Source organism: Zonotrichia leucophrys, chromosome 1 (genome assembly GCF_028769735.1).
Source record: "Zonotrichia leucophrys gambelii isolate GWCS_2022_RI chromosome 1, RI_Zleu_2.0, whole genome shotgun sequence".
NCBI classification, from domain to species: Eukaryota; Metazoa; Chordata; class Aves; order Passeriformes; family Passerellidae; genus Zonotrichia; species Zonotrichia leucophrys.
In genome coordinates this window covers 1,334,623-1,360,023 of record NC_088169.1, presented here as the reverse complement: position 1 = coordinate 1,360,023, position 25,401 = coordinate 1,334,623, and the positions used below count along the sequence as shown (strand labels likewise).

The 25,401-nt window shown below is 51.7% G+C and overlaps 1 protein-coding gene across 4 annotated transcripts in view; it reads right to left on the bottom strand.

Annotated features, from left to right (window-relative positions):
• Positions 1 to 1,046: 1,046 nt before the first annotated feature.
• Positions 1,047 to 25,401, bottom strand: part of ITSN1 (intersectin 1) — a 117,636-nt gene continuing 93,281 nt past the window's right edge. For 3 of the 4 annotated variants that reach the window (XM_064704346.1, XM_064704362.1, XM_064704354.1), the window contains 12 exons: positions 22,187 to 22,378; positions 13,690 to 13,811; positions 11,927 to 12,033; positions 10,252 to 10,435; positions 9,273 to 9,371; positions 8,354 to 8,521; positions 6,803 to 7,015; positions 6,249 to 6,370; positions 5,060 to 5,142; positions 4,873 to 4,956; positions 4,256 to 4,429; positions 1,047 to 3,185 (listed from right to left, as the gene is read on the bottom strand). In XM_064704346.1, the coding sequence (XP_064560416.1) occupies positions 3,037 to 3,185; positions 4,256 to 4,429; positions 4,873 to 4,956; positions 5,060 to 5,142; positions 6,249 to 6,370; positions 6,803 to 7,015; positions 8,354 to 8,521; positions 9,273 to 9,371; positions 10,252 to 10,435; positions 11,927 to 12,033; positions 13,690 to 13,811; positions 22,187 to 22,378 (1,697 nt within the window). In that variant the 3' untranslated portion in view covers positions 1,047 to 3,036. Of the gene's footprint in view, positions 3,186 to 4,255; positions 4,430 to 4,872; positions 4,957 to 5,059; positions 5,143 to 6,248; positions 6,371 to 6,802; positions 7,016 to 8,353; positions 8,522 to 9,272; positions 9,372 to 10,251; positions 10,436 to 11,926; positions 12,034 to 13,689; positions 13,812 to 20,561; positions 21,950 to 22,186; positions 22,379 to 25,401 lie in introns of those variants that run through there. The other variant, XM_064704372.1, reaches the window with a different exon arrangement.

The following is a 25,401-nucleotide window of genomic DNA, read 5'->3' as shown; positions in this document are numbered from 1 at the left end:
CTCCAGGTGCCCAAGTCCCTTCCCCAGCTCTGAGCAGCCTCTCCTGGATTTCCTGCCTGGCTTTCCATCAGCTCTGCCCTGGGCAGGCTCTCAGCATTTCTGAGCCAAGGCCAGCCTGGGGGTGGTTTTATTTTACAGCACTTCAAGTGCTGTGGCATTGGCAGGGGCTGCCCAGGGAGCTTTGCAGTGCCCATCCCTGCAGGTGTGCCCTGGAGGTGGCACTGAGTGCTCTGGGCTGGGGACAAGGTGCCCATGGGGCACAGCTGGCACTGCATGGGCTGGCAGGGCTCTGGGGACTGTGTGACTCCAGAGAGCACAGCTCTGTCTGGGAAGCCAGCAGTGCTGGTGTGCCACCCATCTCCAAGGGCAGTGACACTGTCACCAGGGCATGGACACAGCCTGTCCTCCATGCACAGGGACAGGCTGAGCTTCCCCTTTAGCAGGGATTGTGAGGGATTCATTGGATCTCTGTGAGCCAAACTCCAGCCTGGCCCTGGCAGGAGTTCAGCACTGCTGTGCATCCAGGGGGAGTGGGACATCCCAAGTGATGGGGCTGGGAAGGTGCTCGTGCTTGTTCTGTCACAGTGCCCCCAAATGGGGCAATCCTACAGGCTGCTACAGCACTGCCCTGGCACTGCCCAAGGTTGGATGGGGCTTGGAGCACCTGGGACAGTGGATGGTGTCCCTGCCATGGCACGGCTGGCACTGGGTGGGCATTGAGGTCCCTTCCAACCCAAACCATTCTGGGATTCTCTGATGTCCATGACATGGGTTTCAGTCTGAGGGGGGCCCCTGAGTGAAGGGTCCCCCACTTCCAGCACCAAGGAGCCTCAGGCAGGTGCAGCTCCTTGGGGCTCCCTCCAAACCCTCCCCAAGGTTCCTGCATTCCAGCCAGGAGATTTTTTTGTCCTGTTGGCCAGTTCAGCTGTCACTGTAATTGATGCTGGTGAAATGACACTATTAACAAACAGAGCGATGCTACTTGTGAAACACTGAAATGAATGTTCACCCTGTTGGCAGCACTGAGTAAAATTAGGACAGCAATAAAAGGTTAGACAATGACATTTAATGGTACTCCAGTAATAGATTTTATCACTTTTTTTTATCCTACCACAACAATGTGTATTTTCATATACATTATATTTAATAAAATGTATTGATATGGAATTAGGAAAGCATGGGTTTAGTACTATTTACATATTTTAATTGAAACAATTTTCTTAACAACATTGAAAAATAGAAACTTAAAGTTCTCTTAATCGTGTTTTCAGCCAGTTAGTGGTAAACAAATGCATGCCTAGGAAGTCACACTCCCTCTAAAATGTGGTCAGTTGAAAGTTTCTAACTAAAGTGTGTATCTCTGTTTTGTTTCAAAAAATACATAAGTATGTCTGTCATTTCTGATACAAAATTCTACACTATCTTCAATAAATAAATAATAAAGCGATTCTGAAAAGTATGAAATGTAAACTTTGTTGTCCCTCCAACATACATTTTTTTCCTTCCCATTGCTTGAAACATTACAGTGGTCTTTTAGGAAATTATAATACACAGACACTTCCCAGCACAGTTTACACTTATTACCATACTGACCTACCTACCTGTTATGGATATATCCTAATTTCCTAATGGAAACCAATAAGACTTGGAGTGCTAGAGAACACCGCCGACACAGGAGAGGTGGGAACCAGTACTGAAAGGACATGCAAGGAACACCAAAACCTAACAACAGCTCCACAGAACGTTCACATGCGAATGACACGGGCTGGCACCTCCCATCCGGAATGAAGTCCTTACAAAAATACCAGTGGATGCGTGGCAGGGCATGAACAAAAGGAATCCAAGCAGAACAAAGAGGAATTTGACTCTCAGGGATGTTTTGTTCCCCGAGTCCAGGCTCAGCAGGGCACTCACACGTGTGCCTGAGGGAAAGCAGACGTTGTGCCCGGGAGCTCTGCCAAACAGGGACGTGGGCCTGGACGTTGTTATCCATGGAGTGAAAGGGATGGAGAGCCCTGCATTCCCCGGATGGCTTTGGGGTCCCCACTCTGCAGAGCACCACGAGCTCTCTGGTGGCACCCAGCAGCTGCCCCGTGGGATGCCCTGAGCCCCCGTGCCCTGGCTGCACACAGGAGAGCTCAGCTCAGCTCCGTGCCCGGGCACCACCCAGTGCTGGGCACACCAGGCCCTGCAGGCTGGGCCGTCCCTTCCTGAGCTGCAGCCACGATTGTTTCTCCTCCCCCACTGCAGGGGAGGCTCGGCCTGGAGCAGCAGCACTGAAGGAGCACCCGGGAGGGACACACGACACCAGCAGGGCTCTGTGCCTCACCCTTGGCTTCCTGCCCCAGCACTGCAGCCCTGGGCACAACAGCAACTCCCACAGGGACCCAGGGCTGGACTCTTCTGGAGTGCAATTCATCCTTGTGCAGACCGCCTGGACAGCTTTTATTTTCAGGGGCAACACGAGTCATGAAGTGGTATGTTAATAGAATCTTCTCTGTTTATAGATATAGACTATTTATTTTCTAAGTCTTTTCAGTACCATCATGAAGACCTTCAGAGATCTTCCTGCTGCAAACTGCTGCTTCCATTCACTCACATTTACACACCACTCTGCTAGGCAATAGGCACAGAACTCCTGAAGGGGAAAACCCTCAGAAAGCCTCCAAAACACACCCACACTGCCTCCTCCACGGGAATCAAAGAGCAGGGCAGCTGGAGCAAGCACAGCCACCCATGTGTTTTGCCAGCTATCCCCACTGCAGCACAAGGAACAACAGGGTTGTTTCACCAGCCCAGGAAACCAACGCCAAGTTCCACACAGGGAGATTGAGGGAGATCTCCTCACTAAATTGGGATTCGTGTGTTCAGTGAGAATTATCAAGGCACAAAGCTGCTCCTGTTTGCTTTGATAACCCTCTGACGTGTGAAGGGCGAGCAGTAGTTTCATGCCACACCAGCAAGGACTCGGTGACAGCTTCTGCAGACACCTCCTGCAGCGACCTCTGGCTCAGCTCTGACTTTGGCCCCTCTCTCCTAAGGCTCATCGAACAGCTGCAGGTCCAGGCGCACCACGATCTCTCCTGTGGGGACTTCGTGCAGAAGGAGACACTTTGTAACTGGCCCCTTGGAACCCTGATCCTTCTTGATGTCTGCCACACGGATCTCTGTCCTGCCCAAAAAGTCTGGAATGCAGAAACACAGCGTGCTCAGGAGAGGGCAACCAGAGCCTGCAGAAGGACCTCAACTTCCACCCACACACAGCCAAAGAGAAAACAAGCCTTCAGTCCTGCTCTAGTTGTGCTCTTGAAGGGGGCCAAAGGCTGCCAAGCTGCATAGCAGGGCATTCAGCCAGATCATGTTAAACAGCAGCAGCAGCAGCATAAAACTAAATGGGCCCATGAGTGGAAAAACCCACTATGGAATTCACAGCTGCCTTGCCTCAGGGACTTCTTGATTGTATGATATAAAATAAGGCCAAAGGCCAAAGTTCTCAGTTAAACCTGAGGGTGAACCTGCTGGAGATGACAGAGCCAAGCAGGTCATCAGCCCAGCAACGAGGTCAATGAGCCAGTACCAGTCCTACCCAAACACTGCCTGAGATTGTGACTCCAGAATACACCTGTGGTGCTCCACATGCTCATCCCAGCTTAGGAAATAAGAATGAGAGAGGCTGTGGAATCCCCAGCCCTGGAAGCGTTCAAGTGTTTCTAACTAAAGTGTGTATCTCTGTTTTGTTTCAAAAAATGCATAAGTATGTCTGTCATTTCTGATACAAAATTCTGGATGGGGCTTGGAGCAATGTGGGATAGTGGAAGGGGCTGGGACTGGATGATCTTTAAGGTCCTTTCCCAGCCAAACTGTTGGGTTTGGGATCCTGGGCTCATTTTTGCTGCTGTTATTGCATATAACAGGAACTCAAAGTAATTTCTCTTCCTCCTGTCTGAACCCATCTGTGTGCAAGCAGCATCCAGAGCTTTCTGGAGTCTCAGCAGAATTACAAATCACATTTTAGTTGTTGTCAACTGCACAAGAAAAGGAACTCAAAACCCAGAGGGAGCTGCATGCTTTTTGTGCTGATACTGTGTGGAGTGAGGTTAAGTTGACTCCTCCTATGCAAAGAGGGTCAAGTCTGGGGTATCTTTAAAGATCATGTTCCAGCCCAGCCCATTCCCTCTGCTTTCCCTCAGCAGGAATGCTCCTCCTCAAAAAAGAGCTCTGCAAACGCCCTTGGCAGGGGCAGCCCCGTACGCACCATCCGGGGAGAACTGGTCCCGCTCGAACACCGTGATGCACAGCACGTCCTGCTCCAGGTCCTTGATGAAGAACTGGCAGTTGGAATTCCACTTGGGATTGAGGGTGTCCTGGATGGTCTTGGTGATGTGGCACTGGGAGCCCATGGTCACCTCGCAGTAGGGGTTGCTCTTTCCTGGGAAGATGGGAACAAACAGGAACGAGCGGGGCTTTGTTAGCTGTGTGCTCCTGCTCCTGAGCTTCCTTCTGCCCCAACAGCCACCTGAGCTGGGACAGACCTTGGCCACACCAGGCCCCTGGCCCCATCCTCTGCTTCACTGCCTCTGTAATGGGCTACATCACCATCACAGTGAATACTCTGCTGGGTGCTGAGCACCCTCCGCCCTTCCCTTCAGGACTTTATGACTTGTGTGGTGGAAACGAAGCCAGCCTGAAACAAAACCTCGTGCAGGACAACTGCAGGACCGTGGTTCAGCTGCACAAAGTCACCTCTGCCTATTTTACCTTCATTAAACCCACATCATTTAACAAAATCATGTCTGGCACAGAGCCCCTGCAGAGTTAGGCTGGCAAATGGGAATGTCCTCTGGATGGAGCAAGGAAAGCCAAGGCACTCACCGTGGGACCTGCAGGGTTTCAGCTCAATGCCTTCCACAACATTCACCATCAGCCTCCCGATGCCTGTTGCCCTCTGAGAGCGAACTGTGGTGCAACAGGAGAGCAGAGAGAAATGTCACCAGTGAATTTTCCTGCCCAGGGACTTTTCCACAGAAGATGAGACCACCCCCCACATCCTATGCTGTACCTAAGTAGGCCTTTTCCCTCTTCTTCTTTTCAGTCTCTATGTAAAGTTCTGAAGCAGCTTTGATCTTCTGAACCCAGGCAGTCCTTGGAAGGGAAAGGAGAAAGAAAAGTTGCAAAATGCCATTCCTGTTTTTCCCTGCTGGAGCACAGCTGACAAAACTAAAGCTGTCCCTCCTTCCCAGCCAAGGCTCTGGCCCCATCCCAGGCTCTGCCATCCCACAGCTGTCTGCCTGGAAGGGATTTTACTGAATTCAGCACCTGCAGAATGGAACCATCCCAAGGCAGCAAACTCCAGCACACAGAGAAAGCACAAGAGAACCATGAGCAGGAGATGCTTGGTGAGAAAACAGAAGGTCTCAAGAACAGGTTTGCTTTCATCCAGCCTCTTGTTTTCCTGAAATAAACTGATTTCTTGGAGGCAGGAGGTACAAGACGCTGCTGCTGCTGAGGTGGCCACTGTCCTTGGCCCCTGAGATTTCCAACCCAACTCTTCTGACTCTCAGGGCTTTAAAAGCATAACCTGGGGAGTCCAGGGGTGGTGAATGGGCCCTTGTGGGAAACCATTTCATGGTTAAGAGTCACAGAACACCCTGAGTTGGAAGGGACCCACATGGATCACTGAGTCCATCCCAGCACTCCCAGCCTGTGCCTGAAGGAGGCTGAGGGGAAGGCTGACAGGAAAAGGGTGGCAGAAAGGCTACAAAGTGACCTCAAGGGCTTTGAAGAACTGCTGTGACATACAAGGAAGCCTGAGCCAAGGAATCATGGGAGAATCTGGAGGCTGTGGATTAATTCTGGAACCCCAAATGAAGAGCTGCTGCTCCACAGGACATTCATGGTTTGGGATGGGAGGCATCCTAAAGCTCCCCCAGTCCTGCTCCCTGCCATGGGCAGGGACACCATCCACTATCCCAGGTGGCAGCAGAAGATAGAATTGCATCTCTTGGCTTCTTCACATCACCATAAAACGTGAAATGCAGCCTAAACATCCACCCTCAGCCATTTCATCACTGGTCTAGCTGGAATTCAGGAAATATTATTTCTCCCTCTTGGTCAGATCATCATATTCCCAAGAAGGAATTTTCCAGTCCTGTAAAATAACCAGCTTGGAGAGTGCTGTGCAAGTTTCCATCACAACCATTGCCATCCTACAGTTCCCAGACTTTTTAAAGGCCCACAAAGGCCCTTACCTTTCATTAATGCTTTCAGCCCGCAGTGTGTAGACTCTGTCAATGTGGGAGATGTGGAAGATGGGCTCATCTCCAGAAGGGTCTGTGGGTAATTTTACCAGTACCTCGTTGAGGAAAATGGGCTGTAAAACATCAGCAGAGCTCGAGTTGTACTGCAGAGTCTGCACAGGGGCATTCAGCACACATCAGCTCACAGCAGGACTGTTCCATGCCCCAAAGTATCTCCCCCTTCTGCCTCCTACATTTCTGCAGAAAATGTTAAAAGCTGACAGAGACAGAGGTGCCTGCATAGCCTGGAGCACAGCAGAATTTCCTCCCCCAGAGAGCAGTGAACGCTGCTCTCCCTCAAACACACGAGCCCTCATGGAAGAGTTTTATTCAAGCAAAACCTGCAAAGCATCTTTTCTTATTTCCCTGGAGCACACAGCCGCCCTTCCTGCCATCAGCCCTGAACCCCAAAGCTTTCTAACTCTTCTCTAGGCAGGCTCCTGCCCACACCCCCAGAATGGAGCTGCTGAGCCCTGTCCCCATCCCCGTGTCGGAGCAGCACTCACAGTTTTGTACATTTTGTACTGCAGGTTGGACTTGGGGCTGAAGACCTTGTCTGTGCCAGAAGAGCCAAGAGGTTTTATGATCTGAGTGAGGAGGAGGAAGTCGTTGAAGAGAAAACCATAGAGCTCCTTGTTACTCTTGGCTTTATAGAGCTTCCCACTGTGCAGGAACTTGCGTGGTCCCAAGCAGTTTGTAACTGAATTAAAAACGAGTTGCTGCGAAAAGTAGAAGAAGAACAACAACGCACTGTATAAAGTGAAACAATCGGGGCTGCCCTGCAAGAGACCAAACACAGTTTTGAGTCCTGGTTCCAGCCTGTGGCAGGGATGACCAGCCATGCCTCGAGCACCACAAGCAGCACAAGTCACAGGGGGCCCTGGGAGAGTCCCTGAAGGCCACAGGGCTGGGCAGGCAGGGCAAGCCACGAGCATCTGTGCCCCCTGGCCATGGACATGCACCTCCAGGGTGGGACTGAGCAGGGCACCTGTCCTGCATGAGCAGCAGCTCTGCCAACGGCCTCTGCACAGGCTGAGCTTCCTTTAGGGCTGCATTCTGAATTGGGCTTGAATTTCACCCCTTAAACACCCCAGAGGACTTCAGATGGCCACGATACCCCACGTGAGAGCTGCTGACCACTGGGACTGGCACAATCCCAGGCTCAGCCAGGCCTTGTCAGGGATCAGCAGTGCCTAAAGTGCCATTTTCAGGTTTATTTTCACCAGGGTTTGGCACAGCTCGGCCCAGCCTGGGCAGCTGGCTCTGGAGGGGCTCTTTGGCAGGCTGGGAACCCCTTGGACAGAAACCAGGAGAGGCTGGGCTGTTCCTGCCACTGGTGATGGTGCAGTGAGCACCACAGGCTCTGCAGGGTGTGGAGCTGCTCTTCTGGGCCAGGCACCACCCACAGAAGATAAAGCAGCCACGTTCCTGCTGGCAGACAGCTGGATGTGCTGACAGTGTCACACCCGTCCTTCTCCCACAACAGTCACACTTCCTCAGGTGAAATGCAATTTTTCTACTTTATAAACCAACCAGTGCTCATTATTTTTTACCTTCTAGAACAGTGCATACTTTGAAAATCAAATTGTGATCTGTCTGCCTCTGTTACCTGGAAGGCCATCAGAATATCTTCCCTCCTTTTGCAGACATAGAAACACAATATTTCTAGAAACTTATCAGGTAACATGGCATGGGAGGCAGGGGTTCTCTCTGTAAAGTCTCCAGAGACTTGATCAGTATTCTTGAGTTTTCAAATGTATACAAAGCTTTATCACAGAAAATATTTCTAAATATTTGGTTTTCAAAGCAGCCCACAGTGGTCAGTGGGGGGGATGCAGCAGCCCCATGAGCACTGCTCCACAAAGAACTGGGACACTGGGAAGTGCTGGTGGCAGCGTTGAACCCGCACTGCTCCGGAGCCAGGCACCCGAGCAGGGTCAGGAGCACGAGCAGCAGCCAGGAGGGCGTGCAGGGGCCAGGGGGACACAGGGGACAGGACAGGGGGCCAGGGGAGGGGGCGGTGCTGCCGCGTCCCTGTCCCGGGGCAGCCCCGTTACCTCGGAGAGGCCCTCGCACTGCACGTGGGCCTGGATCCACTCCAGCCTGTCCGAGTTCTCCTTCTCGCGCACGCCCTCGTTCACCTGCGAGCACAGCTCCTCCGCCTTCTCCAGCGCCTGCTTCAGGTGGCTGTGGTCAGGGTGGTTCTCGGGGGTGTTCTCGATGATCTGCACACACGCACAGGCAGCGTCAGCCCCCGGCACCACAGCTCAGCTGCCAGCCCCACGCTGCCAGCACAGCCAGCCCCACGTTTATTTTCCTCCTTGACAGATGGGAGAAATGGGAGGCAAACACTCTTTGGGAACAGCTGGACTGCAGGCCTGCCTGCACAGCCTTTGTGCCAGGACACTGCTGGCTCCTCTGACAGCCAAATACAGAAATGGAGCCACGACTGCTGAAGGAATCCCTAAATGCCAACATCCAATTCATAATCCCCTGTGACAGCCTTGGGCCATGCTCCATGGTGTTATTTGGGATGGGAAACATTAAGCAAGAAGTAGGAGTGTTAGGAAAGGGCTGTAAAACCTCCAGCAGCATCAGCACAGGGGGAACCTGCAGCAATGCAGGCTCAGCCCCTGGGGAGGGAATGGCACTGAGGGGAAAGGCAAATATGAGCACAAGGTTGTCTTGTTGCTCCTGTTATCTGAATTTTACATTTTCCCTCAGCACTCACTGCCTTCTGGTTCTTTGGGTGCAAGCTTCAGCTCTGTTTCAAATGGAAATATGGAATAACTTTGCCAAAGCCCAAGGAGTGATCCCATTTTCTATACTGGAATTGAGTATTAAAGGACACATCCCACATTCTCCAGCACATCAGAAACCTCCCAGTGACAAACCCTAACACAAATAAGGAAACAACCCTGTAATTAAGGTGTAAGCAAAGCAGACCAAACCCAGCAGGTGTGCAGAGGAACGTACATTTTTGATGATTAGTGGGTATCTGGTTACCCGTTGCATAGGCTTCAGTAGAAAACTTGACAGTGGCATTCCTTTACAGCGAGGATCCATTGCTAACCTCTGAAACATTAGAGAGGGAAAATCTGGTTAGTCAGGTGCTTTAAACCCCAAATATGAGCTCCTCCAAGGCAGGAAAAGGGAAGGCAATAAATGAGCACCAATCCTCAGCTAAATCTGCTCTGAGATCTCAACATCAGCGGGAGAACTCCTGGTGCTTTGTACAACACTTCTTCACCTGCCTTGTCTGGACAAGAATTCCAGAATCACCAAGGCTGGAGGAGCCCTCCAGGATTACTCAGTGCCAGCCCAGCCCCACCAGCATCACCCCAATCCCTGTCCCCAAGGGCCACATCCAGACCCCTCTGGACAATTCCAGTGACTCCAAACCTCCCTGGGCAGCTCAGCCCAAGGCCTGACCACTCTGTGAGGGAAAAAAAATGTTCCTAATCTGAATTCTGAACCTCCTCTGGTGCCATTTGAGGCCATTTCCTCTCCTTTTCCTTTGGACAGGCAGCAGAGCCCGACCCCCCCGGCTGTGCCCTCCTGGCAGGGCCTTGTGCAGAGCCACGAGGGCCCCTGAGCCTCCTTTGCTCCAGCCCCAGCCCCTTCCAGCTCCTCAGGGATTCTGTAGCCCTTCCAGCTCCTCAGGGATTCTGCAGCCCCTTCCAGCTCCTCAGGGATTCTGCAGCCCCTTCCCAGCTCCTCAGGGATTCTCCAGCCCCTTCCAGCTCCTCAGGGATTCTGCAGCCCCTTCCAGCTCCCTCAGGGATTCTCCAGCCCCTTCCCAGCTCCGTTCCCTGCCCTGGGCACGCTGCAGCCCCTCCAGGGTGGCCCAGCAGTGACACAGCCCTCACAGGAGGTGCTGCCTCCTTGGCTCAGCAGCTCAGCCAGGTGGCAAGAGAAGATGCACAGAGTTCCCCAGGGCTGCTGCTTGTCCCACCTTGACAAACTCCTTGAAGTCGGGCACCTCGTCGGTTTTCTGCTGGATGAGGGCGGCGCCGTTGAGCTGGCAGCTGCAGAAGCGGATGTAGGGCTGCATGTGCGGCAGCTGCGCCGTCAGGATGTCCCCGATCATCTTCACCGGCATCTTCTCCCCCGACATCTTCTTCCTCACGCGCAGGGCCCTGGGCAGGGGGTGGACACAGAGCCACTCCTCAGTTATGGAACAAAGGGGTGGTTCTTATTCATTGGGGAAAGGCAGAGAAACATAACTACACCAGGCACAAGATTTACTGCAGGGACACAATGAACAGTTCCTTCTTACTGAGCTGCTACTTTTGCATGGAGGCACCAGCTGTGGCAGTGCCAGGTGTGGGTTTCTCTGGGTCTGGATTGAAGGCACTTGGGACAGTAATTCACATTCAGACTCAGGTGTTTATTATTTGTTATCAGTCAAACAGTCTCACTGCTGTGAGTTCTGCAGCTTTTCATTAGAAGGCACAAAATGGCCAGCAATCTCTTGTTCCAAGGTATTTTAAGACTGAACTATCCAATGAAGAACTGACACCTGGATTGTTTTCCCTTTTAACCCAATAACTGATCTTTGGAAGCCCACAATGGGGACTTTTCTGCCCAATCACAAAACGCCACCCAAACCCATGGAGAAGGAGGAAGAAGAAGCATGAAGAACAAACCCAGGACAGCACCCTGTGCCCTCCATCTTGCTGCCATCCACAACAGACTAAAAACCCCAAAACCTCAATTTCTCACCAAGTGATGCACCTACACTGCTCTCTATAATCTATTTCACACTTTTGTGGATTCCAGTCTATGTTGAAGTCTGGGAAACTTTCTCCATGGATGAGGGTCAGAGTCAGTGCTGCCCTGGGGGTCAGGGCACCCCAGAGCAGACACAGAAATATTCCTGGTGCCCTGGGTTTGCACATAACCCAGGCTACACCCTCAGCCAACACCTTTCCCTCTCCTGTGATCCAGCTGCTGCCTGACTTTAATGCAACGCCAGATCACAGGTGAGAGGAAGAGGAGGGGAATTTCCTTTTCTATTGGCTTAGAAAGAGAGTTACTGATGTGTGAGTGAGGCAGGAAAAACCCATCACTTTGAGGTTTTAGCCTGGTGTCCTAAGGAAAGGTTCATTGTCACTTGTCCTGTCACTGCCACAACTTATCAACTTGTGAGCCATTTTACAAAAAAAGGAGATTCTACAAAGCTGTAAAATCCCTGGTTCAGTGAAAATTAGCAGCTGGGTAGGGAAAGAAAATAACTTTATAATGCTTTTGCCTATCAAGGTGCAGGTTTAACTGTGTCCCCACTGGCAGTGTCTCTGCTGGCAGCAGCACCCGGAGCCTTTGGAGAGGGATGCCCTGGGCACAAACCCTTTGGAAGCCTTGGCAGGCCCTGCTCTGCAGGGGAGAGGAGGATTTGCCCTCTGCAGCAGGAACCAAGGGAGTGCAAAGGGCAGAGAAATGCTGGGTTATTCCCAACAGCTCACAGCAAACCCTGCCCCCAGATTGCTTTTTCCCCCAAGGAGAAACACGTGGCCCTTCTGGTTAGGATTTGTGTAAGTGGCAAATGTTTTCATGCAGATAAAAGGAGAGGCAGGGGGAGAGGCCCAGGGTTCTGGTTTTGTGAAGTATGGGGGAAAAAACCAACTTACTTCAGTAGTTTTATATTGCACATAATCAGCTCCTTCCAATTCACAAAAATCATGGCAACTTCTTTTTCTGTGACCAGCTCAGACTCCATCAGTGGTTTCTGGAAGATCTGGGGAGTGAGAAGAGGCCATTTAGAGTGCACAGGGTAAGGACAGAGCCAGCACCCCTGTCCCTGACATCCATGGTGTTCCCTGGGACTAAGGAGACCCTCAGGTATTGAGGGGCTTCAACAGGGAGTACTCTGAATGTGTAGGGGTGCTGGTGTTAATGCTGATCTGGATAACCTGTTTGAAACCTGGCAATTTTAGCAGAGATCTCCTGCAAAAGATCTCAGCATTCCTTTGATACTGCAACTGAAGATAGGTTTTACTTTGGACTCTTCTGTGGAAGATCTGATTTCTCTGAGAGTCCCAAGTTTTGCATATCTTGAACTCTTCCTCAAAAAAGGACTTTGCTTTTTTGTCAAAGGAATTGTCCATAGCTGGCTGTACTAATTCCTGTTTTCCCACCTCTAAAGCCAATCACAGGAAGTGATAACTGAGCCCCACTGCTCATTTATCACTCACTATCTGTCCCCTTCAGAATACAGGGAATGTGCCTCATTCCAGAACATTTGTTTAAGCTTCACAGCCTGTACATGAGAAATGAACACTGAGAGTCAGGAGCAAAAGGGCTTTGCTAAAATGACACCTCAAAGATCAGCATTTTGGTGATGGTGGCATGGGGGATTGCCATGGTATGCACGCACCCACAGCTGTATCTGTATATCTGTATCTGTCTGTTTCTCTGTATAGCTGTATCTGTATCTCTGTATAACTGTATCTGTATGTATCTGTATATCTGTATCTATCTGTATCTGTATATCTATATATTTGTATCTGTGTATCTGTATCTGTATATATATATTTGTATCTGTATCTGTATACCTGTATCTGTATCTGTCTATCTGTATCTCTGTATTTGTATAGCTATCTGTATCTGTATATCTGTATCTGTTTATCTGTTTGTCTGTATAGATGTATCTGTATGTATCTGTATATCTGTATCTATCTGTATCTGTATCTCTGTATCTGTACCTGTATCTATATCTATCTGTAGATCTGTATTTATCTGTATCTGTATATCTGTATCTGTATCTGTGTATCTGTATCTGTATATCTATATATTTGTATCTATTTATCTGTATATGTATATCTGTATATCTGTATATCTGTATATCTATATATTTGTATCTGTATTTATATGTATATCTGTATATCTGTATCTGTATATATAAATATTTGTATCTGTGTATCTGTATCTGTCTATCTGTATCTCTGTATTTGTATAGCTATCTGTATATCTGTATATCTGTATATCTGTATATATATATATTTGTATCTGTGTATCTATATCTGTATATCTGTATCTGTATCTGTATATCTGTATATCTGTATATCTGTATCAATAGAGACAAAGGAGGACTGGGCAGAGACCCCAAGGCAGGCAGGATGGCAGTGAAATGCAGGGATTCTGCACAATGCAGGGACTTTGCACAATGCAGGAATTCTGCACAATGCAGGGATTTTGCACAATGCAGGAACTTTGCACAAGCAGGAATTCTGCACAATGCAGGAACTTTGCACAGTGCAGAGATTTTGCACAATGCAGGGATTTTGCACAGTGCAGGGATTTTGCACAATGCAGGAACTTTGCACAATGCAGGGATTTTGCACAGTGCAGGAATTCTGCACCGGCCGGGGGAGGAGGGCCGGGGCTGCCGCACCTCTGTCACCAGCTGCAGGTCGTTCACGTAGTTCTCCTCGGTGACGATGAGCTCGTGGATGTAGCCCTGCCTCTTCCTCTCGGTGGGGGTCAGCATGTCCAGCAGGTGCAGGTCTGCACACCCTGCAAAACACAACGGCAGCGGGGCCTCAGTGGGGCTGGGGCACAGGGACCCACCTGGGGCTTCTCCATGGGGCTGGGGCACAGGGACCCTCACTGGGGCAGCCACAGCAGCCCTGCAGGAGCTGCACTGCTGCCTGCCCTGCTCACTGCATTCCTGCTGACACAGCCCTGCATGGACAGCACTGCTGCCTGCCCTGCTCACTGCATTCCTGCTGACACAGCCCTGCATGGACAGCACTGCTGCCTGCCCTGCTCACTGCATTACTGCTGACACAGCCCTGCATGGACAGCACTGCTGCCTGCCCTGCTCACTGCATTCCTGCTGACATGGCTCTGCATGGACAGCACTGCTGCCTGCCCTGCTCACTGCATTCCTGCTGACACAGCCCTGCATGGACAGCACTGCTGCCTGCCCTGCTCACTGCATTCCTGCTGACACGGCCCTGCATGGACAGCACTGCTGCCTGCCCTGCTCACTGCATTACTGCTGACATGGCACAGCCCTGCATGGACAGCACTGCTGCCTGCCCTGCTCACTGCATTCCTGCTGACATGGCACAGCCCTGCATGGACAGCACTGCTGCCTGCCCTGCTCACTGCATTCCTGCTGACACAGCACAGCCCTGCATGGACAGCACTGCTGCCTGCCCTGCTCACTGCATTCCTGCTGACACAGCCCTGCATGGACAGCACTGCTGCCTGCCCTGCTCACTGCATTCCTGCTGACACAGCACAGCCTGCATGGACAGCACTGCTGCCTGCCCCGCTCACTGCATTCCTGCTGACACGGCACAGCCTGCATGGACAGCACTGCTGCCTGCCCCGCTCACTACATTCCTGCTCACACAGCACAGCCTGCATGGACAGCACTGCTGCCTGCCCTGCTCACTGCATTACTGCTGACACAGCCCTGCATGGACAGCACTGCTGCCTGCCCTGCTCACTGCATTCCTGCTGACACAGCCCTGCATGGACAGCACTGCTGCCTGCCCCGCTCACTGCATTACTGCTGACACAGCCCTGCATGGACAGCACTGCTGCCTGCCCCGCTCACTGCATTATTGCTCTCATGGCCCTGCATGGACAGCACTGCTGCCTGCCCTGCTCACTGCATAACTGCTGACACGGCCCTGCATGGACAGCACTGCTGCCTGCCCTGCTCACTGCATTCCTGCTCACACAGCACAGCCTGCATGGACAGCACTGCTGCCTGCCCTTCTCACTGCATTCCTGCTCACATGGCCCTGCATGGACAGCACTGCTGCCTGCCCTGCTCACTGCATTCCTGCTGACATGGCACAGCCCTGCATGGACAGCACTGCTGCCTGCCCTGCTCACTGCATTACTGCTCACACAGCCCTGCATGGACAGCACTGCTGCCTGCCCTGCTCACTGCATTCCTGCTGACACAGCACAGCCCCAGCAAAGCTCCATCTCTCAGGGACTCCAAACATTCCATTTAACACATTTTTCATTTATTCCAACCAAGGCCATCGCTGTGTGTGAGCTCTCCCTCCCCTCTGCTGCCCATTCCCAGCCTCTCCCTGGAGCCCTGACCCCTTGGGCTGGGCCATTCCAATCCCACAGGGATGGCAGGCAGGGAAAAGGGCTCCATGTGTGAGGAGAACACAGAGACATCCCAGAGGGAATCAGGGAAGAGCTGCAGCTCCCTAAAGCTCTGAGGGCCCTTTGGAATGAGGGATGCTCCATATTCGGGTTCACTTGGCCCCTGTGCTCACAGAAATGCTGCTCCAGAAGGGCCTGCAGGGCCCCTGCACTCCTCCACATTCCATAAAACTGCTCCCAGACATTTGAAGGGCCTGAGCCAGGACCTGCCAAGGCCACTGCAGATCCCACTGGTGCCAGGGCCGAGCCAAGGGTGGATTTTGTTCTCCAGGAAAAGGCTGGCACTGAGAGCTCCTCTGCCATCAGCTCTGTCCTTTCACTGCTGCAAACCTCCCTTGCGCTGATCCCCTCAGATGGGAGGGTTTTATATCAGTTCCACAATCCTGAGTTTTCTTTTCTGCTCTGAATTAGACAGACATTTAATTCCATTCTTTCTTCTGTAGGCCATTATTTTTCAGCTGAGCTTAATTAAGTTCTTTGAGACTGGAGCACAGAATGTTTTCTTCCAGTTTTTGCTACTTTTCTGCATAAAACACAATGCATTGCAGAAAGCAAAGTTGATTTCTAACAGGTGGAAAATGTCTGGCTCTAAAAATGATCTATTCAACTATTTTCACACAACCAAAATTCTCCAGTTGAATTCTTTCCCTCACCCTCAGCAAATTCAGTATATTCCTCATGGAAAGAAACTTTCCTCATGGAAACATCAGGCCCCAGGTAACCCTTTCAGTTCTTTGCACATAAAGTTATTACTTAGGGAGTATTTCCTGCACTTTTAGCTTCCTGAATGGAGCTCAGACAATGCCACTGGGCAGATCCAGGTGTATCACCAATATTTCCATGGAACACCAGCAACATCTGCTTTAACTGATCTGTGCTTCTGAAAGGGGAATGTTGGATTTGACTTAAAAATAACAAAATACCCCAAACCAAACCAAACAACCAAACAAAACCAACAAAGCAAAACCCAAACAAAACCAAATGAAACAAAGCCAGAAGAGGAGACACAGCCAGCCAGGGCTGTTTCCTCTCTGACTCTGGAGTTGGGAGCTGGGATCAGGTGGGAAGCAGAGTTATACAGACAATGATCCCTTGAGACACAGGATGTCACACAAAGTGCAATTCAAACTTTGCTTGGAATGAAAAACAGATGTGCAGAAATATCATCTTTATGCCAAAACTATGGATTTTGGCCCCTTCCAAAAGCCAGAAGTTTGATCTCTGTGGAATAAATGTCTGATTTCAGAGCAGCTTCTTTGGTACCAAGGAAACCACAGGTCTGAGGAACAGCCCCAGCTCTCCCAGTGCTTCATTAGAAGAGAAACAAGTGTTTAATTACTTTTCCTTGGGGAAGTTCTTGTTCAAAGATGTTCAAAATCCTTGGCCTGAAGGTGATTTCCAAGCACCAAGCCCTTGGAGGGAGCACTGACATTTTGAATAATGAAGCATTTTAGTGGCAGCCAGCTGGGCTGTGAATGCTGCTCTGAACCACTGAAACACTCTGCTTTTGAAGTGTTTGGGGAAAAAAGCACCCAAATGTGAGCAGAACATCCCAGAGAGACTTTCCTGGTGGGAGATTTCTTGGTGAGCTGCACAAGGGCAGAGATTTTTCTTGTCTTTGTATGAAGAACACTGAAGAAGAACTGATTCCTTTCCAGGTGGAGATGCCTGGCTCGTTCCTCATGGATGCCAAAGAACTTTGGTGAACTGGATTCCACAGATCAGAGTCCTGGAATGGTTTGGGATGGGAGGGACTTAAATCCCACCCTGCCATGGCAGGGACACCTCCCACTGTCCCCAGTGTCCAGCCTGGCCTGGGCACTGCCAGGGATGCAGGGGCAGCCCCAGCTGCTCTGGGAATTCTTTGCTTCAATCCAGGAAAGCCAGGGAAGGATGAGGAAATGACAATAATGAACTTGGTTGGTGCTGTGGTGTGTTCTTAAGTTTGTTAGTTTGCTCCCCCATTTTCTGTATTAAATGGTTTCTTCCTTTCCCAGGACCCTGTCAGTTCGGTTGCTATGGAAATGAAACTGCTCCTCCCCTGGTTTCTCTTATAAAGTGAAAGTTGTTTCCTCTTTGGGCTCAGTCATTGAAGTCCCCAGGTGGGCAGTGAAGTCCTGGAGAAAACCATTTCCATTGGAACCCCAGGACAAGGGCCTGAAACCCAGAGGTCACCTCAGCACCGTGTGGGGCTGAGCAGCCCTGGGTTCCCTCCCCTCTGGGTCAGTGCTACTCAGTCATAGCTGGGGTATATTGCTCCTGAATCTACTGAAGTTGTCTAGAGTTAAAAACAAGTCATTTGTCATCTGAATTTACTGCACAGAAGTTGCTATTTAACAAGTTAAATAGCTGGAGTCAATAACCACAAACAACTAAAAAGTGCTTTAAAACCAAACCAGAAATTCAATCATTTTTCTTATGGGAATAAAATGTGCTCAGTGAGCTCATGGAGACAGAAAGTGAAGCCACTAAAGCTCCAAAAGAATTGAGGTTTAAATAAAACTGATCCTGAATATAAAGCAAAATGTTCTTGATAAACCCACATTTCAGACTTAGAGTTCTCTTGGACAGATTTCAAGCATTGAAAAGAACAAATTCTCTGAAAGAACATCCATGGGAATTCTTTGTCAGCACTTGAATACAGAAGGAATTCCCACAAACATCAAACCAGTGAAGAATAAAACCCAGCAGCACTGGCAGCCTCTGGAATTCCACTTTCCTCTCCTCCCTCAAGTGACAATTCCCGTGCAAGGGGAGAAGGCCCTGGCACAGGGAGGTGAAGGCAGAACCAATTCCCAGAATGCCAGGCTGGTTTGGGTGGGAAGGGATTGTAAGGATCAGCCAGTGCCACCCCTGCCATGGCAGGGACACCTCCCACTGTGCCAGCCTGGCCCTGGGCACTGCCAGGGATGCAGGGCAGCCCCAGCTGCTGGGGCAGTCACTGCCAGGCTCCCTTGCTCATACAGATATATATTTTTATATTTATATATATATTTATATATACATTTATATACATTTATATATTAATATCCCTAAAGACAAGTAAAGCAGTCACTGCAATGCCCTGCTCCCTGCAGCTCAGGGAGAGTCCCTGATGAAGAGGAGGAGGAGGAGGAGGATGAAACCCTCCCTGCTGAGGCAGCAGAGCCCCCTGGGGACTCAGGGAGGGAATGGACACTGCAGGGACTCCAGCGTCTGTCACTGAGCCCCAGGGGAGTGCTGGGACTCTTACAGGGGATTTCAGTTCCCCTTCACCCTGAGGCACCAGCAGTGCCTGCTGTGCCCTCAGCTGGGACAGCAGCAGCAATTTGCCCATGGAAAGGGTGCCCAGGGAGCTTTGCAGTGCCCATCCCTGCAGGTGTGCCCTGGAGGTGGCACTGAGTGCTCTGGGCTGGGCACAAGGTGGGCACAGCTGGCACTGCATGGGCTGGCAGGGCTGTGCCAGCCCCAGGGATTTGGGGTTCCCTGTGAGGGAGCCCAGCCTGCTCCTCCAGCCTCCCAACGCTGCCCCAGGGGCTCCCAGGGCCCTTGGGGGGCTCCAGCCCAGCCCTGAGGACAAAGGGGGAGAAGCTGCACCCCCAGGCACTGCAGGGGCTTCACTGCATGTGAGGAGGGAGAGAAGAGAAGAGAAGAGAAGAGAAGAGAAGAGAAGAGAAGAGAAGAGAAGAGAAGAGAAGAGAAGAGAAGAGAAGAGAAGAGAAGAGAAGAGAAGAGCAGCCCCTGAATCCCCCCCAGCTGAAGCACTGCAAATATTTCACACAGACCCACTCTGTAGCTCTGGCCTGAGGTCACAGCACCCTCAGTGTCCTGAGGAGCAGAGCTTTCAGTGAGCCAGGTGTTCAACCCAGCAGCTCGGGATGGGAAAGGAGGGAGAGGCTCTGACAGAGTGGAGTCAAACCTGGCTCCATCCCCTCAGAGAGCCCTGAAAATCACCACTGGGATGTGCTGCTCCATTTCTGCACTTGGCAGCAAGTGGCCATGATGGAGAAGAATTCTTTTTTAATGGTAGGAGTGAAAGATGTATTACTATTTAAATATTGTCCTAAAAGGAAGGAAAATCTGTGCAGTTGTGCATATCTTCAGACTTGAGCTTCTGGCATAAAACACATCCCAAATCCAGGAACAGCCATGTTCAGGCACAGGAACAGGGGAAGGAGCCAATGGGTGGAACTTGGGAGAAACCCCTCCAGGCCTCCACAGCAAACCAAGAAAAAATATTTAATTTATCAATTAAAAGAATATCAAAATCCACTGCTTGGTCCCTGGGCAGGGAATCAGAGAATCCCAGAACACCCTGAGCTGGAAGGGACCTGCCAGGAGTCCAAGGACACACAGCAATCCTCCCTGAGCCAGAGGGGCAAAGGCTGCAGGGAGCAACGATGGATCTGGGCACTTACAGGGAAACCACGTTCCAGGAGCCAGGCAGGTGTCCCTGAGGGCTCCAGGTGTCCCTGAGGGCTCCAGGTGTCCCTGTGTCCCTGGAGAGTTCCAGGTGTCCCTGAGGGACAAAGGGCTCCAGGTGTCCCTGTGTCCCTGAGGGCTCCAGGTGTCCCTGTGTCCCTGAGGGCTCCAGGTGTCCCTGAGGGCTCCAGGTGTCCCTGAGGGCTCCAGGAGCCAGGCAGGTGTCCCTGTGTCCCTGGAGAGCTCCAGGTGTCCCTGAGGGACAAAGGGCTCCAGGTGTCCCTGTGTCCCTGGAGAGCTCCCGGTTGTCCTGTGTTCCTGGAGAGCTCCAGGTGTCCCTGAGGGACAAAGGGCTCCAGGTATCCCTGTGTCCCTGGAGGTTCCAGGTGTCCCTGTGTCCCTGAGAGCTCCAGGTGTCCCTGAGGGACAAAGGGCTCCAGGTGTCCCTGTGTCCCTGGAGAGCTCCAGGTGTCCCTGTGTCCCTGAGGGCTCCAGGTGTCCCTGAGGGCTCCAGGTGTCCCTGGAGAGCTCCAGGTGTCCCTGTGTCCCTGGAGAGCTCCAGGTGTCCCTGTGTCCCTGAGGGTTCCAGGTGTCCCTGTGTCCCTGAGGAGCTCCAGGTGTCCCTGAGGGTTCCAGGTGTCCCTGAGGGACAAAGGGCTCCAGTGCTGCTGCCAAAGCCCTCGGGTGTGACCCAGCAACGAGACAACAACAAACACTGTCGGCCTCTTTTGTACGAAGGATTTAATTCTCTATACATGGAACTAATTGGAAAGGCTGGATTACAGTTGTTAAAGCTGCAGGTTTTTATATATTTATATAATTTACATTCATAGTGATGAAATACTGAAGTGCAACTGAGTAAGGAGCTTCACTTGTCCTGTGCACCTTTGCAGGACGGGTGGGGAGCGGGGAGCTGGGCTGGGACAGGGGGACACAGACACCAGGAGTAAGCCCGTGGTAAGTCAGGAGTAGCAGGGCTCTGTTGTGCTCTGGGAGGCCTCGGAGAGGGCACTGCCAGCACCTGCAGCAGGAGCCAGGCACAGCCCCAGCTCCCAGTCTGTGTCAGTTCCACAGTCTGCGTTAGAAAATGTAAACATTGGCAATGGATTGCAGGGGTCAGGTCTATACATTCGTTCTTGTCAGGACAATGACTCGTTCAGGTGCTGCTCCAGGGGAACTGTGGCAGCCCCAGGAGGGAACACTGCACCCATTCCTGCCCCAGGAATGGACAAACCCAGGGACACACACACCAGGCTGTTTGCTCACTGTTTGCAGCTACAAATAATGTGCAAAATCAAATGAACAGAGCTGGGTAAAACATCCCTCCAGGTTTGCCTCTGGCAGGGGGAGGGCACCTCCCCTCCCCACAATGGGTACACACTCAACAACAACACCTGGTACAAACAGTACAGAAACTACAACAAAATACCTGGAACTGGGCACATTTAAACTTCCTTAAACTGATTTTAACTCCTTCTGTTCTTTTGTAATTAAAAAAAAAAAAAAAAAAAATTAAAATAATAATTAAAAAAAAGACACATTGACAACACTGGACAAGTGAACAATAAAAAAGAAAGATACATAAAGTCTCCAATTCATGGACATTTGGAACAATTTTAATAGCACATGCAGCATTCCTTGATAGTGGGTCTTTTTGCACAAACAAAAATTGCAATGAAGAAATTAAATTTATACTTTTCCTTTAAAAGGCTAGAATATATCTTTAAAAAATAATTTTTAAAACTACCAAAAGCACCTGTGCAAAGGTGGAAAAATTAGTTTGGTAACTCTGAAAGCCACAAAAGGACCCACTATCCTCTGATTTTTATTTTTTTTTTTTGCGTGTGTGTGTTTTTGTTTTGTTTTGTTTGTTTTGAATCAGTTTAATTTTGTCGGTAATTAACTCAACCATTGCGATTCCATGCAACTAAATGTCAAATGAGGTAAAACTGCTGTGCAGTGTGTTCTTGACTCAGAAGGCAGTAGATGATCATGCTGGAAGGCACATGATCAAGGCTGCATCTCCCATCATCCCTCTGGGCACTGCTATGGGATAGTGGGTCTCTTTGAGGACTTTCAAGCCTGAGTGGGGGATGGACAACATATGATTCCTAGAAAAAGGAGGAAAACAACACATAAGCAAAACAAAACAATGAGCAAATTCAAGCTGGGGAAATGAGGCAGGCGTGGCAAGGCATGGAGCAAAAATGATGGGGAGGGGGAACGTGCTGGGGGGGATGGGAACAAAACCAACCAAACACAGCGGGGACAGAAAGGTCTTCAAAGAGCCCCGGGTTGGGGCCCGGCAATGCTGCATGTGGGGGCACCGGGGCCACGGGGACACTCACACTGCTGGCTGGGGTCCGTGTCCGTGGTCAGCTTCACGTAGTTGGACGGGAAGAGCCCCACGTGGCCGTTGACCTCCCCCTTCCACCAGTCGGGGTCCTCCCTGCTGAGCACGGTGATGATCTGGCCCTTGCTGAAGGCCAGCTCGTCGTCGTTCTGCGCGCTGTAGTCGTACATGCCGATCACCTGGCACACTGGGACAGGGCACAGCGTCACCGGGGCTGCAGCCACCCCAGGGCACCCCTGAGCCACCCTGCCCTGCCCAGGGCCCCACACCCAGCTGGGCATCCCCGGGGCCGTGCCCATTCCCTGGGCAGTGCCAGCACCCTCTGGGCAGGAACCTTCCTGCTCTCCAGCCTGGCCCTGCCCACACGCAGGGGTCACCTCTGGACACTGCCCATGGCTCAGGACAGCTCACAGATTCCCAGAATGACCAGGCTGGGAGAGACCTCCAAGGCCATCGAGTCCAGCCCAGCCCCAACCAAACCCTGGCCCCCAGTGCCACATCCAGGCTCTGTTAAACACACCCAGGGATGGGGACTCCACCCCCTCCCCGGGCAGCCATTCCAGAACTTTCTCACCCTGGCTGGAAAAACCTTTTCCCTGCTCTCCAGCCTGTATTTCCCTTGGTGCAGCTCGAGGCTGTGTGCTCTGGGTGTGTCAGTGCTGCTGCAGACAGAGCCCAGCCCCAGGTGAGCACAGGCCCCTTTCAGGAGCTGTGCAGAGCGATGGGGGCAGCCCTGAGTCTCCTTTTCTGCAGGCCGAGCACCCCCAGCTCCCTCAGGGCTCCTCACAGGGTTTGTGTTCCCTCTCCAGCCTCGCTGGCCCCTCTGGGTGTGCTCAGTGTCCATCCAGGACCCTGCAGTGACCAGAGCCCACCCTGGGGCTCAGCTCAAACTCCAGGGGTTTAAAAATCCCAAAGTTTCATGGAATCCCAGCAGGGCTTGGGTTGGAAGGGACCTCAAGGCCCATCCAGTGCCACCCTGCCATGGCAGGGACAGCTCCCACTGCCACAGGGAGCTCCAGCCTGGCCTGGAACCCCCACCAGGACTGGTCAGTGGACAGTCCAGTCTGGGACACATTGGAACTTCCACTATTGGAAGCTGCAGAATGCAAAAAAAGCCAAAGGTGATGCCTTTGTTGTCCCTGTGAGGTTTTCAGGACACAAAAATCTTGGGAAATACAAGAGAAAATGAACAGAACTGGACAAAAGCATCCCAGGCCATCCAGGCTGCTCTGCTGGCACCCAGGACTGCTTCCAGCAGGGATTTTCTATTTCCTGCAGTGGAACTCATCCAGCCCCAGAATCCAGCTGGTCCTGCTCCCTCCTGACAAAGCAGCTCCCTGAGCTCTCTGGAGCAGCAGGACTGTTCAGTTAAACCAACAATCCCCTCCATTTCTCTGCTGTTTTCTCTCTGCCAGCCCACAGGGCTTCTGCTTTTCCCACCACACATCAGACTCCCCTTAATGAGCCTTGCTGGCAGCTTCTCTCCAGAGGATTAATCCTAAAATTTGCTTTTATTTTCATCCTTGTAGCAAGCCAGCAACTTACTTCAATTTGCCAAACAGCTTTTCCTTTTTTTTTTTATAATTACAGTTTGATTAAGATTTTGATGTTCTGCAAAAAGTGCTAAAATTTTATTCTGTAAAATTTAGCATGTGGGGAAAGCCACAGATTATCAAACCTGAAATAATTTCAAAAATACATAAAAAAAAATCTCATCCTATTTCCTTGTAAAAGTTGTGTCTCAATGCTGAGCTGCCGTTCTCAGCCTGAATTCCATGAGGCTTTAGGGAGGCATTTGCTGGATCTCTGTTACCAGAGGGGCCAAGCAGTGCCAGACACAGCCCATGGAATGGAGCCCAGCCAGCCTGGGCTCTGTGGGGATGCTCCTGAGCCCCTTCCCAACCCTGCTCAGCAAAGGTCCCTCCCCACGGGGGTCTGTCCCACCCCACACCTGGGGGTTCTGCAGGAGAGGAGCCCCAGGGGCAGCCCTGGCTCCTCCTGAGCCTCTGCAGCTCCTGCTGCACCCAGGGCAGGGCTGGGATGGAGGAACATCCCAGAGCTCAGAGCTCCTGTTCCATGGGCAGGGATGGTTTGGGGATGGACACACATCCCAGAGCTCCTGGCTGCACCCAGGGCTGGGCTGGGATGGAGGAACATCCCAGAGCTCAGAGCTCCTGTTCCACAGACAGGGATGGTTTGGGGATGGACACACATCCCAGAGCTCCTGTTCCACAGACAGGGATGGTTTGGGGATGGACACACATCACAGAGCTCCTGTTCCACAGACAGGGATGGTTTGGGGATGGACACACATCCCAGAGCTCCTGTTCCACAGACAGGGATGGTTTGGGGATGGACACACATCACAGAGCTCCTGCTGCACCCAGGGCAGGGCTGGGATGGAGGAACATCCCAGAGCTCAGAGCTCCTGTTCCATGGACAGGGCAGGGCAGGGATGGAGATGGAGGAAGATCTCAGAACCCAGAGCTCCTGTTCCATGGGCAGGGCAGGGATGGGATGGAGGAACATCCCAGAGCTCCTGTTCCACAGACAGGGATGGGGTGGTTTGGGGATGGACACACATCACAGAGCTCCTGGCTGCACCCAGGGCTGGGCTGGGGATGGAGACACATCCAGAGCTCCTGTTCTATGGGCAGGGAAGGGATGGGATGGAGAAACATCCCAGAACCCAGAGCTCCTGTCCCACAGTCAGGGATGGGCTGGGGATGGACACACATCCAGAGCTCCTGTTCCATGGATAGGGATTGGCTAGGGATGGAGACACATCCCAGAACCCAGAGCTCCTGTCCCACAACCCAGGGATGGGGTGGTTTGGGGATGGACACACATCCCAGAGCTCCTGTCCCACAGTCAGGGCAGGGATGGGACGGGATGGGGGATGCAGGAACGCCCCAGAGCTCAGAATTCCCACACTCAGGGATGGTTTGGGGGATGCAGGAACACCCCAGAGCTCAGAATTCCCACACTCAGGGATGGTTTGGGGGATGCAGGAACACCCCAGAGCTCAGAATTCCCACACTCAGGGATGGTTTGGGGGATGCAGGAACACCCCAGAGCTCCTGTCCCACACTCAGGGATGGTTTGGGGGATGCAGGAACGCCCCAGAGCTCAGAATTCCCACACTCAGGGATGGTTTGGGGGATGCAGGAACGCCCCAGAGCTCCTGTCCCACACTCAGGGATGGTTTGG